The sequence below is a fragment of the Bombina bombina genome, chromosome 5, assembly GCF_027579735.1.
Source record: "Bombina bombina isolate aBomBom1 chromosome 5, aBomBom1.pri, whole genome shotgun sequence".
Taxonomy (NCBI): Eukaryota; Metazoa; Chordata; class Amphibia; order Anura; family Bombinatoridae; genus Bombina; species Bombina bombina.
In genome coordinates this window covers 39,383,834-39,399,874 of record NC_069503.1, presented here as the reverse complement: position 1 = coordinate 39,399,874, position 16,041 = coordinate 39,383,834, and the positions used below count along the sequence as shown (strand labels likewise).

The following is a 16,041-nucleotide window of genomic DNA, read 5'->3' as shown; positions in this document are numbered from 1 at the left end:
GTTCCACACATGGGAACAAGGTAGGCATAAGTGCAGTTATGGATGTTCCATGAGCGAGGTCAGGGCAGGGGATGGTGGAGTTGTCAGTGTTCTGAGTAATGAACCAGGTCAGGGGTTGAGTTTAGGCAGTTTTTGGACATGGTCAGTCTAAAAGGACAGAGGGGGAGAAGTATTTTTTTCCCTCCTCCTCAGCCCAATGGATGTTGCTCCTTCTTTATAACAGTCACTGACACAAATGTACTTAAAAGATGAAGATATAAATATAATAGTTTATATTTGTTTAATGAGTGGTCTATTCTATTTTCCCAGTAATTAAAGTCAGCATAATATCTATTTTACTCACCTAACACATATGAGTTCATGGTGACAACAGGCTCCAATGTCTGTGCTCAGGAAGAAGATTCCCTTATTCACTCCAGTTACATCAATGCCTGATATCTCTCAGTGCGCTGGCCGTGTCTGTAAAAAGTATATTAAATGGTTTAGCCAGATAATAATAAATAATGGTTCTGATTAACTGTACGTATGGTATAATTAAAGGCACGCATAACAATTCATGAGATACAGATCAGCTGTTTAGGTTATTACATATGTGATGTTGATTTACCACAAGCATTTATTACAGTTAACTATGTGGGTGTTATAATTGACCCTTAAAAATGAATCTTCACAGATCTATACAACATAATGGTAAAAAATCAATTTAAGTGGGGCCATATCACAACTTTACAAATATATTATAATCTTTATTTTCTATCATTTATATGAAACAAGATTTTCTCCTGAAATAAAATGTTTAAAATCAGTGGTTTAAATATAAGATACATTGGATACTGCAGTATTGATATTGTACTTCCTACTAATTCTCACTGTCAGACATTTTGTCATGTGCTCCACCCCCAGTCCTTAAACTTCTCTTGGTCAATGCTGAGTTGTCTTAAATCATACTGCAAGATAGGAACTAAAATTTTAATTTCAATTGTTATTGTGGATAGAGTTAAGAAAAGAAAGTTTTTTTGTTTACAAGGAGTGATAATATGAGATATGTTCTTTTGGCAAATTCAGTCCATTTAAAAGGACCATAACATATAGAATTACAAAATCAACAAATGCATAATAAAAATACAATGCAATAAAACCTACTTCTCTTTTTAAAGTCATACGGCTAGATTTAGAGTTTTGTCGGTAAGGACCCGCGTAGCTAACGCTGGCTTTTTTCTGGCCGCACCATAAAAATAACTCTGGTATTGAGAGTCCACATAAAGGCTGCGTTAGGCTCCAAAAAAGGAGCGTAGAGCATATTTAACGCAGCTTCAACTCTCGATACCAGAGTTGCTTACGGACGCGGCCAGCCTCAAAAACGTGCTCGTGCACGATTCCCCCATAGGAAACAATGGGGCTGTTTGAGCTGAAAAAAACCTAACACCTGCAAAAAAGCTGCGTTCAGCTCCTAACGCAGCCCCATTGTTTGCTATGGGGAAACACTTCCTACGTCTGCACCTAACACCCTAACATGTACCCCGAGTCTAAACACCCCTAGCCTTACACTTATTAACCCCTAATCTGCCGCCCCCGCTATTGCTGACCCCTGCATATTATTTTTAACCCCTAATCTGCCGCTCCGTAAACCGCCGCTACTTACATTATCCTTATGTACCCCTAATCTGCTGCCCCTAACACCGCCGACCCCTATATTATATTTATTAACCCCTAATCTGCCCCCCACAACGTCGCCTCCACCTGCCTACACTTATTAACCCCTAATCTGCCGAGCGGACCGCACCGCTATCATAATAAAGTTATTAACCCCTAATCCGCCTCACTAACCCTATAATAAATAGTATTAACCCCTAATCTGCCCTCCCTAACATCGCCGACACCTAACTTCAATTATTAACCCCTAATCTGCCGACCGGAGCTCACCGCTATTCTAATAAATGTATTAACCCCTAAAGCTAAATCTAACCCTAACACTAACACCCCCCTAAGTTAAATATAATTTTAATCTAACGAAATTAATTAACTCTTATTAAATAAATTATTCCTATTTAAAGCTAAATACTTACCTGTAAAATAAATCCTAATATAGCTACAATATAAATTATAATTACATTGTAGCTATTTTAGGATTAATATTTATTTTACAGGCAACTTTGTAATTATTTTAACCAGGTACAATAGCTATTAAATAGTTAAGAACTATTTAATAGTTACCTAGTTAAAATAATTACAAAATTACCTGTAAAATAAATCCTAACCTAAGTTACAATTAAACCTAACACTATACTATCATTAAATTAATTAAATAAAATACCTACAATTACCTACAATTAAACCCTAAATTACTAAAGTTCAAAGCTCTTTTACCTTACCAGCCCTGAACAGGGCCCTTTGCGGGGCATGCCCCAAGAAGTTCAGCTCTTTTGCCTGTAAAAAAAAACATACAATACCCCCCAACATTACAACCCACCACCCACATACCCCTAATCTAACCCAAACCCCCCTTAAATAAACCTAACACTAAGCCCCTGAAGATCATCCTACCTTGTCTTCACCTCACCAGGTATCACCGATCCGTCCTGGCTCCAAAATCTTCATCCAACCCAAGCGGGGGCTGGCGATCCATCATCCGGTGGCTGAAGAGGTCCAGAAGAGGCTCCAAAGTCTTCATCCTATCCGGGAAGAAGAGGCGATCCGGACCGGCAACCATCTTGATCCAAGCAGCATCTTCTATCTTCATCCGATGACGACCGGCTCCATCCTGAAGACCTCCACCGCGGACCCATCTTCTTCCGGCGACGTCCAACTGAAGAATGACAGTTCCTTTAAGGGACGTCATCCAAGATGGCGTCCCTCGAATTCCGATTGGCTGATAGGATTCTATCAGCCAATCGGAATTAAGGTAGGAATATTCTGATTGGCTGATGGAATCAGCCAATCAGAATCAAGTTCAATCCGATTGGCTGATCCAATCAGCCAATCAGATTGAGCTCGCATTCTATTGGCTGATCGGAACAGCCAATAGAATGCGAGCTCAATCTGATTGGCTGATTGGATCAGCCAATCGGATTGAACTTGATTCTGAGCCAATCAGAATATTCCTACCTTAATTCCGATTGGCTGATAGAATCCTATCAGCCAATCGGAATTCGAGGGACGCCATCTTGGATGACGTCCCTTAAAGGAACCGTCATTCTTCAGTTGGACGTCGCCGGAAGAAGATGGGTCCGCGGTGGAGGTCTTCAGGATGGAGCCGGTCGTCATCGGATGAAGATAGAAGATGCTGCTTGGATCAAGATGGTTGCCGGTCCGGATCGCCTCTTCTTCCCGGATAGGATGAAGACTTTGGAGCCTCTTCTGGACCTCTTCAGCCACCGGATGATGGATCGCCAGCCCCCGCTTGGGTTGGATGAAGATTTTGGAGCCAGGACGGATCGGTGATACCTGGTGAGGTGAAGACAAGGTAGGATGATCTTCAGGGGCTTAGTGTTAGGTTTATTTAAGGGGGGTTTGGGTTAGATTAGGGGTATGTGGGTGGTGGGTTGTAATGTTGGGGGGGTATTGTATGTTTTTTTTTACAGGCAAAAGAGCTGAACTTCTTGGGGCATGCCCCGCAAAGGGCCCTGTTCAGGGCTGGTAAGGTAAAAGAGCTTTGAACTTTAGTAATTTAGGGTTTAATTGTAGGTAATTGTAGGTATTTTATTTAATTAATTTAATGATAGTATAGTGTTAGGTTTAATTGTAACTTAGGTTAGGATTTATTTTACAGGTAATTTTGTAATTATTTTAACTAGGTAACTATTAAATAGTTCTTAACTATTTAATAGCTATTGTACCTGGTTAAAATAATTACAAAGTTGCCTGTAAAATAAATATTAATCCTAAAATAGCTACAATGTAATTATAATTTATATTGTAGCTATATTAGGATTTATTTTACAGGTAAGTATTTAGCTTTAAATAGGAATAATTTATTTAATAATAATAAGAGTTAATTTCGTTAGATTAAAATTATATTTAATTTAGGGGGTGTTAGTGTTAGGGTTAGACTTAGCTTTAGGGGTTAATACATTTATTAGAATAGCGGTGAGCTCCGGTCGGCAGATTAGGGGTTAATAATTGAAGTTAGGTGTCGGCGATGTTAGGGAGGGCAGATTAGGGGTTAATACTATTTATTATAGGGTTAGTGAGGCGGATTAGGGGTTAATAACTTTATTATAGTAGCGGTGCGGTCCGCTCTGCAGATTAGGGGTTAATAAGTGTAGGCAGGTGGAGGCGACGTTGAGGGGGGCAGATTAGGGGTTAATAAATATAATATAGGGGTCGGCGGTGTTAGGGGCAGCAGATTAGGGTTACATAGCTATAATGTAGGTGGTGGCGCTTTGCGGTCGGCAGATTAGGGGTTAATTATTGTAGGTAGCTGGCGGCGACATTGTGGGGGGCAGATTAGGGGTTAATAAATATAATACAGGGGTCGGCGGTGTTAGGGGCAGCAGATTAGGGGTACATAAGTATAACATAGGTGGCGGTCGGCAGATTAGGGGTTAAAAAAATTTAATCGAGTGGCGGCGATGTGGGGGGACCTCGGTTTAGGGGTACATAGGTAGTTTATCGGTGTTAGTGTACTTTAGAGTACAGTAGTTAAGAGCTTTATGAACCGGCGTTAGCCCAAAAAGCTCTTAACTACTGACTTTTTTCTGCGGCTGGAGTTTTGTCGTTAGATTTCTAACGCTCACTTCAGACACGACTCTAAATACCGGCGTTAGGAAGATCCCATTGAAAAGATAGGATACGCAATTGACGTAAGGGGATCTGCGGTATGGAAAAGTCGCGGCTGAAAAGTGAGCGTTAGACCCTATTTTGAGTGACTCCAAATACCGGAGTTAGCCTAAAACCAGCGTTAGGAGCCTCTAACGCTGGTTTTCACGGCTACCGCCAAACTCCAAATCTAGGCCATAGTAAATTGTTTTCTGATAAATGTAGTTCTACACCTGTACCATGTGACAGCTATCAGCCAATAACAGACACATATTTTTATATAATGTGAACTCCTGCATAAGCTAAGTAGGAGTCAGAGCCTCAGGTCATTAAAAGGCTGTGTACAATTTAATAATGAAAATAAATAACAAAACAACAAACAGTTATTTTTTTTATTAAATTGTTTTTTATTGAATTTTAAAAAAAATGCACAGAACATGAATAACATTAGCACATAACATTTGTGGAATAAAGTAAAATATAAATACAAATTACAGTCACTACTGATAACATAAATTAGAGGCACTATAATCAGCGTAGCCGTGTGACCGTAAAGAAAACATAATTTATGTAAGAACTTACCTGATAAATTAATTTCTTTCATATTGGCAAGAGTCCATGAGCTAGTGACGTATGGGATATACATTCCTACCAGGAGGGGCAAAGTTTCCCAAACCTCAAAATGCCTATAAATACACCCCTCACCACACCCACAATTCAGTTTAACGAATAGCCAAGAAGTGGGGTGATAAGAAAGGAGCGAAAGCATCAAACAAGGAATTGGAATAATTGTGCTTTATACAAAAAAATCATAACCACCACAAAAAAGGGTGGGCCTCATGGACTCTTGCAAATATGAAAGAAATGAATTTATCAGGTAAGTTCTTACATAAATTATGTTTTCTTTCATGTAATTGGCAAGAGTCCATGAGCTAGTGACGTATGGGATAGCAGATACCCAAGATGTGGAACTTCCACGCAAGAGTCACTAGAGAGGGAGGGATAAAATAAAGACAGCCAATTCCGCTGAAAAAATAATCCACAACCCAAATCAAAAAATTGAAATAATAAGCAGAAGAATCAAACTGAAACAGCTGCCTGAAGTACTTTTCTACCAAAATCTGCTTCTGAAGAAGAAAAAACATTGAAATGGTAGAATTTAGTAAAAGTATGCAAAGAAGACCTAGTTGCTGCTTTGCAAATCTGATCAACAGAAGCTTCATTCCTAAAAGCCCAGGAAGTAGAAACTGACCTAGTAGAATGAGCCGTAATCCTTTGAGGCGGGGATTTACCCGACTCTACATAAGCATGATGAATCAAAGACTTTAACCAAGACGCCAAAGAAATGGCAGAAGCCTTCTGACCTTTCCTGGAACCAGAAAAGATAACAAATAGACTAGAAGTCTTTCTGAAATCTTTAGTAGCTTCAACATAATATTTCAAAGCTCTTACTACATCCAAAGAATGTAAAGATCTCTCCAGAGAATTCTTAGGATTAGGACACAATGAAGGGACAACAATTTCTCTACTAATGTTGTTAGAATTCACAACTTTAGGTAAAAATTTAAATGAAGTCTGCAACACCGCCTTATCCTGATGAAAAATCAGAAAAGGAGATTCACAAGAAAGAGCAGATAACTCAGAACCTCTTCTAGCAGAAGAGATGGCCAAAAGGAACAAAACTTTCCAAGAAAGTAATTTAATATCCAGAGAATGCATAGGCTCAAACGGAGGAGCCTGTAAAGCCCTCAAAACCAAATTAAGACTCCAAGGAGGAGAGATTGACTTAATGACAGGCTTGATACGAACCAAAGCCTGTACAAAACAATGAATATCAGGATGATTAGCAATCTTTCTGTGAAAAAGAACAGAAAGAGCAGAGATTTGTCCTTTCAAGGAACTTGCAGACAAACCCTTATCCAAACCATCCTGAAGAAACTGTAAAATTCTAGGAATTCTAAAAGAATGCCAAGAGAATTTATGAGAACACCAAGAAATGTAAGTCTTCCAGACTCGGTAATAAATCTTTCTAGACACAGATTTACGAGCCTGTAACATAGTATTAATCAATGAGTCAGAGAAACCTCTATGACTAAGTATCAAGCGTTCAATCTCCATACCTTCAAATTTAATGATTTGAGATCCTGATGGAAAAATGGTCCTCGAGATAGAAGGTCTGGCCTTAACGGAAGTGTCCAAGATTGGCAACTGGCCATCCGAACGAGATCCGCATACCAAAACCTGTGAGGCCATGCTGGAGCCACCGAACGCTCCATTAGGATTTTGGAAATCACTTTTGGAAGAAGAACTAGAGGCGGAAAGATATAAGCAGGTTGATAATTCCAAGGAAGCGACAACGCGTCCACCGCTTCCGCCTGAGGATCCCTAGATCTGGACAGATACCTGGGAAGTTTCTTGTTTAGATGAGAAGCCATCAGATCTATTTCTGGAAGTCCCCAGATTTGAACAATCTGAAGAAATACCTCTGTGTGAAGAGACCATTCGCCCGGATGTAACGTCTGGCGACTGAGATAATCCGCTTCCCAATTGTCTATACCTGGGATGTGAACCGCAGAGATTAGACAGGAGCTGGATTCCGCCCATACAAGTATCCGAGATACTTCTTTCATAGCCTGAGGACTGTGAGTCCCAGCTTGATGAGTGACATACGCCACGGTTGTGACATTGTCTGTCTGAAAACAAATAAACGATTCTCTCTTCAGAAGAGGCCAGAACTGAAGAGCTCTGAAAATTGCACGGAGTTCCAAAATGTTGATTGGTAATCTCGCCTCCTGAGATTCCCAAACCCCCTGCACTGTCAGAGATCCCCATACAGCTCCCCAACCTGAAAGACTCGCATCTGTTGAGATCACAGTCCAGGTTGGACGAACAAAAGAGGCCCCATGAATTAAACGATGGTGATCCAACCACCAAGTCAGAGAAGATCAAACATTGGGATTTAAGGATATTAATTGTGATATCTTTGTATAATCCCTGCACCATTGGTTCAGCATACAAAGCTGGAGAGGTCTCATGTGAAAACGAGCAAAAGGGATTGCGCCCGATGCAGCAGTCATGAGACCTAGAATTTCCATGCACAAAGCTACCGAAGGGAATGACTGAGACTGAAGGTTTCGACAAGCTGAAACCAATTTCAGACGTCTCTTTTCTGTTAGAGACAAAGTCATGGACACTGAATCTATTTGGAAACCCAAAAAGGTTACCCTTGTCTGAGGAATCAAGGAACTCTTTGGTAAATTGATCCTCCAACCATGTCTTTGAAGAAACAACACAAGTTGATTCGTATGAGATTCTGCAGAATGTAAAGACTGAGCAAGAACCAAGATATCGTCCAAATAAGGAAATACCGCAATACCCTGTTCTCTGATTACAGAGAGAAGGGCACCAAGAACCTTTGAAAAGATCCTTGGAGCTGTTGCTAGGCCAAACGAAAGAGCAACAAACTGGTAATGCTTGTCTAGAAAAGAGAATCTCAGGAACTGATAGTGATCTGGATGAATTGGAAAATGAAGATATGCATCATGTAAGTCTATTGTAGACATATAATGTCCTTGCTGAACAAAAGGCAGAATAGTCCTTATAGTCACCATTTTGAATGTTGGTATCCTTACATAACGATTCAATATTTTTAGATCCAGAACTGGTCTGAAGGAATTCTCCTTCTTTGGTACAATGAACAGATTTGAGTAAAACCCCAGACCCCGTTCCAGAACTGGAACTGGCACAATTACCCCAGCCGACTCTAGGTCTGAAACACATTTCAGAAACGCCTGAGCCTTTACTGGAATGCGTGAGAGAAAAAAATCTTCTCACAGGCGGTCTTACCTTGAAACCTATCCTGTACCCTTGTGAAACAATGTTCTGAATCCAAACATCTTTGAAAAAACATAATTTATGTAAGAACTTACCTGATAAATTCATTTCTTTCATATTAGCAAGAGTCCATGAGCTAGTGACGTATGGGATATACATTCCTACCAGGAGGGGCAAAGTTTCCCAAACCTTAAAATGCCTATAAATACACCCCTCACCACACCCACAAATCAGTTTAACGAATAGCCAAGAAGTGGGGTGATAAGAAAAAAGTGCGAAAGCATAAAAAATAAGGAATTGGAATAATTGTGCTTTATACAAAAAAATCATAACCACCACAAAAAAGGGTGGGCCTCATGGACTCTTGCTAATATGAAAGAAATGAATTTATCAGGTAAGTTCTTACATAAATTATGTTTTCTTTCATGTAATTAGCAAGAGTCCATGAGCTAGTGACGTATGGGATAATGACTACCCAAGATGTGGATCTTTCCACGCAAGAGTCACTAGAGAGGGAGGGATAAAATAAAGACAGCCAATTCCTGCTGAAAATAATCCACACCCAAAATAAAGTTTAATGAAAACATAAGCAGAAGATTCAAACTGAAACCACTGCCTGAAGTACTTTTCTACCAAAAACTGCTTCAGAAGAAGAAAACACATCAAAATGGTAGAATTAGTAAAAGTATGCAAAGAGGACCAAGTTGCTGCTTTGTAAATCTGAACAACCGAAGCTTCATTCCTAAACGCCCAGGAAGTAAAAACTGACCTAGTAGAATGAGCTGTAATCCTTAGAGGCGGAGTTTTACCCGACTCGACATAGGCATGATGAAATAAAGATTTCAACCAAGATGCCAAACAAATGGCAGAAGCTTTCTGGCCCTTTCTAGAACCAGAAGTCTTTCGGAAAGACTTAGTAGCTTCAACATAATATTTCAAAGCTCTAACAACATCCAAAGAATGCAATGATTTCTCCTTAGAATTCTTAGGATTAGGACATAATGAAGGAACCACAATTTCTCTACTAATGTTGTTAGAATACACAACCTTAGGTAAAAATTCAAAAGAAGTTCGCAACACTGCCTTATCCTGATGAAAAATCAGAAAAGGAGACTCACAAGAAAGAGCAGATAATTCAGAGACTCTTCTGGCAGAAGAGATGACCAAAAGAAACAAAACTTTCCAAGAAAGAAGTTTAATGTCCAATGAATGCATGGGTTCAAAAGGAGGAGCTAGAAGAGCCCCCAGAACCAAATTCAAACTCCAAGAAGGAGAAATTGACTTAATGACAGGTTTTATACGAACCAAGTCTTGTACAAAACAATGAATATCAGAAAGATTAGCAATCTTTCTGTGAAAAAGAACAGAAAGGGCAGAGATTTGTCCTGTCAAGGAACTTGCGGACAAACCTTTATCTAAACCATCCTGAAGAAACTGTAAAATTCTCAGAATTCTAAAAGAATGCCAGGAAAAAAGATGAGAAGACACCAAGAAATATAAGTCTTCCAGACTCTATAATATATCTCTCTAGATACAGATTTACGAGCCTGTAACATAGTATTAATCACAGAGTCAGAGAAACCTCTTTGACCAAGAATCAAGCGTTCAATCTCCATACCCTTAAATTTAAAGATTTGAGAACCTGATGGAAAAAAAGGACCTTGCAACAGAAGGTCTGGTCTGAACGGAAGAGCCCACGGTTGGCAAGAGGCCATCCGAACAAGATCCGTCCATGCTGGAGCTACCTGCAGAACAAACGAGCATTCCTTCAGAATCTTGGAGATTACTCTTGGAAGAAGAACTAGAGGTGGAGAGATATAGGCAGGATGATACTTCCAAGGAAGTGATAATGCATTCACTGCCTCCGCCTGAGGATCCCGGGATCTGAACAGATACCTGGGAAGTTTCTTGTTTAGATGAGAAGCCATCAGATCTATTTCTGGAAGTTCCCACATTTGAACAATGTGAAGAAATACCTCTGGGTGAAGAGACCATTCGCCCGGATGCAACGTTTGGCGACTGAGATAATCCGCTTCCCAATTGTCTATACCTGGGAAATGAACCGCAGAGATTAGACAGGAGCTGGATTTCGCCCAAACCAGAATTCGAGATACTTCTTTCATAGCCAGAGGACTGTGAGTCCCTCCTTGATGATCGATGTATGCCACAGTTGTGACATTGTCTGAAAACAAATGAACGACTCTCTCATCAGAAGAGGCCAAGACTGAAGAGCTCTGAAAATTGCACGGAGTTCCAAAATATTGATCGGTAATCTCACCCCCTGAGATTCCCAAACCCCTTGTGCCGTCAGAGTCCCCCACACAGCTCCCCAACCTGTAAGACTTGCATCTGTGAAATTAGAGTCCAGGTCAGAAGAACAAAAGAAGCCCCCTGAACTAAACGATGGTGATCTGTCCACCATGTCAGAGAGTGTCGTACAATCGGTTTTAAAGATATTAATTGAGATATCTTTGTGTAATCCCTGCACCATTGGTTCAGCATACAGAGCTGAAGAGGTCGCATGTGAAAATGAGCAAAGGAGATCGCGTCCGATGCAGCAGTCATAAGACCTAAAATTTCCATGCATAAGGCTACCAAAGGGAATGATTGTGACAAGCTGATATCAATGTTAGACTTCTCTTGTCTGATAAAGACAGAGTCATGGACACTGAATCTATCTGGAAACCTAAAAAGGTTACCCTTGTCTGAGGAATCAATGAACTTTTTGGTAAATTGATCCTCCAACCATGATCTTGAAGAAACAACACAAGTCGATTCGTATGAGATTCTGCTAAATGTGAAGACTGAGCAAGTACCAAGATATCGTCCAAATAAGGAAAAACCAATACCCTGTTCTCTGATTACAAACAGAAGGGCACCGAGAACCTTTGTAAAAATTCTTGGAGCTGATGCTAGGCCAAACGGAAGAGCCACAAACTGGTAATGCTTGTCTAGAAAAGAGAATCTCAGAAACTAAAAGTGATCTGGATGAATCGGAATATACAGAAATGCATCCTGTAAATCTATTGTAGACATATAATGCCCTTGCTGAACAAAAGGCAGGATAGTCCTTACAGTTACCATCTTGAATGTTGGTATCCTTACATAACGATTCAATATTGATAGATCCGGAACTGGTCTGAAGGAATAGACCTTCTTTGGTACAATGAAGAGATAGAATAAAACCCCAGCCCCTGTTCCAGAACTGGAACCGGCATAATTACTCCAGCCAACTCTAGATCTGAAACACATTTCAGAAATGCTTGAGCCTTTGCTGGGTTTACTGGGACACGGGAAAGAAAAAAATCTCTTTGCAGGAGGCCTTAACTTGAAGCCAATTCTGTACCCTTCTGAAACAATGTTCTGAAACCAGAGATTGTGAACGGAATTGATCCAAATTTCTTTGAAAAAAACGTAAACTGCCCCATACCAGCTGAGCTGGAATGAGGGCCGCACCTTCATGGGGACTTAGGAGCTGGCTTTGGGTTTCTATAAGGCTTGGATATATTCCAAACTGAAGATGGTTTCCAAACTGATACCGCTCCTGAGGATGAAGGATCAGGCTTTTGTTCCTTGTTGTGATAAAAGGAACGAAAACAATTATTAGACCTAAATTTACCTTAGATTATTTATCCTGTGGTAAAAAAGTTCCCTTCCTTCCAGTAACAGTTGAGATAAAAGAATCCAACTGAGAACCGAATAATTAATTACCCTGGAAAGAAAGGGATAGCAAAGTTGACTTAGAAGACATATCAGTATTCCAAGTTTTAAGCCATAAAGCTCTTCTAGCTAAAATAGTTAGAGACATATACCTGACATCAACTCTAATGATATCAAAGATGGCATCACAAATAAAATAATTAGCATGTTATAGAAGAATAATAATGCTATGAGAATTATGATCTGTTACTTGTTGCGCTAAAACTTCTAACCAAAAAGTTGAAGCTGCAGCAACATCCGCTAAAAATATAGCAGGAGTAGAGACAGCCCCATTAACCTTAGGGATTTTGTCCCAAACTCTAATCTGTCAGATGGCACAGGATATAATTGCTTAAAACGTTTTAAAAGGAGTAAATGAATTACCCAAATTATTCCATTCCCTGAAAATTACTTCAGAAATAGCATCAGGGACAGGAAACACTTTTGGAATAACTACAGGAGATTTAAAAACCTTATTTAAACGTTTAGTTTTAGTATCAAGAGGACTAGAATCCTCTATTTCTAATGCAATTAATACTTCTTTAAATAAAGAACGAATAAATTCCATCTTGAACAAATACAAAGATTTATCAGCATCAACCTCTGAGACAGAAACCTCTGAACCAGAAGAACCATTATCAGTATCAGAATGATGATGTTCATTTTAAAAATTCATCTGAAAAAAGAGAAAAGTTTTAAAAGACTTTTATGTATACTAGAAGGAAAAATAACAGACATAGCCTTCTTAATGGATTTAGAAACAAAATCTCTTATGTTATCAGGAACACTCTGAGTATTAGATGTTGATGGAACAGCAACAGGTAATATAACAGTACTAAAGGAAATTTTATCTGCATTAACAAGTTTGTCATGACATTTAATACAAACAACAGCTGAAGGAACAGATACCAAAAGTGATACACTTAGCTTTGGTAGCTCCAGCACCGGGCAGCGATTTTCCTGAAGTATCTTCTGACTCAGTTGCAACGTGGAACATCTTGCAATATGTAATAGAAAAAACAACATATAAAGCAAAATTGATCAAATTCCTTAAATGACAGTTTCAGGAATGGGAAAAAAATGCCAGTGAACAAGCTTCTAGCAACCAGAAGCAATAAATAATGAGACTTAAATAATGTTGAGACAAAAGTGACGCCCATATTTTTTTAGCGCCAAATAAGACGCCCACATTATTTGGCGCCTAAATGCTTTTGGCGCCAAAAATGACCCCACATCCGGAACGCCGACACTTTTGACGCAAAAGAACGTCATAAATGACGCAACTTCCGGCGACACGTATGACGCCGGAAACAGAAAAAAAATTTTGCGCCAAAAAAGTCAGCGCCAAGAATGACGCAATAAAATGAAGCATTTTCAGCCCCCGCGAGCCTAACAGCCCACAGGAAAAAAGTCACATTTTTTAAGGTAAGAAAAAATGATTGATTCAAATGCATTATCCCAAATATGAAATTGACTGTCTGAAAATAAGGAATGTTGAACATCCTGAGTCAAGGCAAATAAATGTTTGAATACATATATTTAGAACTTTATAAAAAAGTGCCCAACCATAGCTTAGAGTGTCACAGAAAATAAGACTTACTTACCCCAGGACACTCATCTACATGTTGTAGAAAGCCAAACCAGTACTGAAACGAAAATCAGCAGAGGTAATGGTATATATATATATAAGAGTATATCGTCGATGTCAGGAACCAAGCCTCCAGATTAAAAAGAAAAAGAAAAGGTCTGGGAGGCATTCTGCTAAGAAGGGCTGTGTGGGGATTTGAACCTGTGGCTCTGTGGTTACTATTCCTGTGTGCTTGTAAGTCGGTTTGCTTGTGTGTTGAGCCACAGCCAGTTCTAGGAATAGCAAGGAACTTAAAAGATCTGATCAATAACTATTTGCCTTACTTGTTATTACACCTGTGCAACACACAGGTGTTCTCAATTCTGGAATTAATCAGAACCAACCCTGTGCAAAACCTTCCTATTTAAGGATGGCTTTTAGTCTGCATTGGTGTCTTCACATTGGATCTGTTTTGTCAAGTCAGAACCTGTTTCCTGCTTTATGCAATTCCTGCACTCAGCTATTGCCAGGAGAAAGACTTCACCTTTGTACCTGTTTACAAGGTATTACCAGGAGAAAGCCTTTACCTTTAAACCTGTTGCCAATCTACAAGTTTGTTTCCTGCTTTTTGCAATTCCTGCACTCAGCTATTGCCAGGAGAAAGACTTTCCTTTTTGAATCTGCATCTCTGCTTACTTTGTTTGTTTATTTTCACTCCTGCCGTATGTGGTCTTAACATACCTGAGTAGCATATTTAAAGATTCTGCAAGTATTTGCTTAATCAAAGTATTTTGTTGTTTAAATAAATTTGTTATCATTTTCAATCAGTATGGCTTTTACTAATCTTCCTTTAAAGCAACTGTTCCAGACAATGAGGTTCTCACATGATATCCTGAGACAGAACATGACAGTCGATCTGAAAAGGGAGGTAAGAGATGAATCTCTACGACCGATAACAGAGAACCTATGAAATAGACCCCGTAGAAGGAGATCATTGCATTCAAATAGGCAATACTCTCCTCACATCCCTCTGACATTCACTGCACGCTGAGAGGAAAACCGGGCTCCAACCTGCTGCGGAGCGCATATCAACGTAGAATCTAGCACAAACTTACTTCACCACCTCCATAGGAGGCAAAGTTTGTAAAACTGATTTGTGGGTGTGGTGAGGGGTGTATTTATAGGCATTTTAAGGTTTGGGAAACTTTGCCCCTCCTGGTAGGAATGTATATCCCATACGTCACTAGCTCATGGACTCTTGCTAATTACATGAAAGAAATCGTAACCTGCCCCCTACCAACTGTGCTGGAATGAGGGCCGCACCTTCATGCGGATTTAGGAGCTGGTTTTGCCTTTCTAAAAGGCTTGGATTTATTCCAGACTGGAGAAGGTTTCCAAACGGAAACTGTTCCTTTAGGGGAAGGGTCAGACTTCTGTTCCTTATTCTGACGAAAGGAACGAAAACGATTAGCAGCCCTATATTTACCTTTAGATTTTTTGTCCTGAGGCAAAAAGGCTCCCTTCCCCCCAGTAACAGTTGAAATTATTGAATCCAACTGAGAACCAAATAGTTTATTACCTTGGAAAGAAAGAGAAAGCAACGTTGACTTAGAAGTCATATCTGCATTCCAAGACTTAAGCCATAAAGCTCTTCTAGCTAAAATAGCTAAAGACATATACCTGACATCAATTCTAATGATATCAAAAATGGCATGACAAACAAAGTTATTAGCATGTTGAAGAAATTTAACAATGCTATAAGCATTATGGTCTAACACTTGTTGCGCTAAAGCCTCCAACCAGAAAGTGGAAGCTGCAGCAACATCAGCCAAAGAAATAGCAGGTCTAAGAAGATTACCTGAACATAAATAAGCCTTCCTTAGAAAGGATTCAAGCTTCATATCTAAAGGATCCTTAAAAGAAGTACTAGCTGCCATAGGAATAGTAGTACGTTTAGCAAGAGTAGAGATAGCCCCATCAACTTTGGGGATTTTTTCCCAAAACTCTAATCTATCAGATGGCAAAGGGTACAATTTCTTAAACCTTGGTGAAGGAATAAATGAAGTACCCAGACTATTCCATTCCCTAGAAATTACTTCTGAAATAGCATCAGGAACTGGAAAAACTTCTGGAATAACTACATGAGGTTTAAAAACTGAATTTAAACGCTTATTAGTTTTAAT

At 39.5% G+C, this 16,041-nt stretch overlaps 1 protein-coding gene across 1 annotated transcript in view; it reads right to left on the bottom strand.

The window, feature by feature from the left end:
* LOC128659783 (gastrula zinc finger protein XlCGF26.1-like) overlaps window positions 1–16,041 on the bottom strand; it is a 126,928-nt gene that overhangs the window by 13,426 nt on the left and 97,461 nt on the right. The window contains exon 3 of the mRNA XM_053713356.1: window positions 344–459. Within this exon, the coding sequence (XP_053569331.1) occupies window positions 344–362 (19 nt within the window). The 5' untranslated portion in view covers window positions 363–459. The remainder of the gene's footprint in view (window positions 1–343; window positions 460–16,041) is intronic.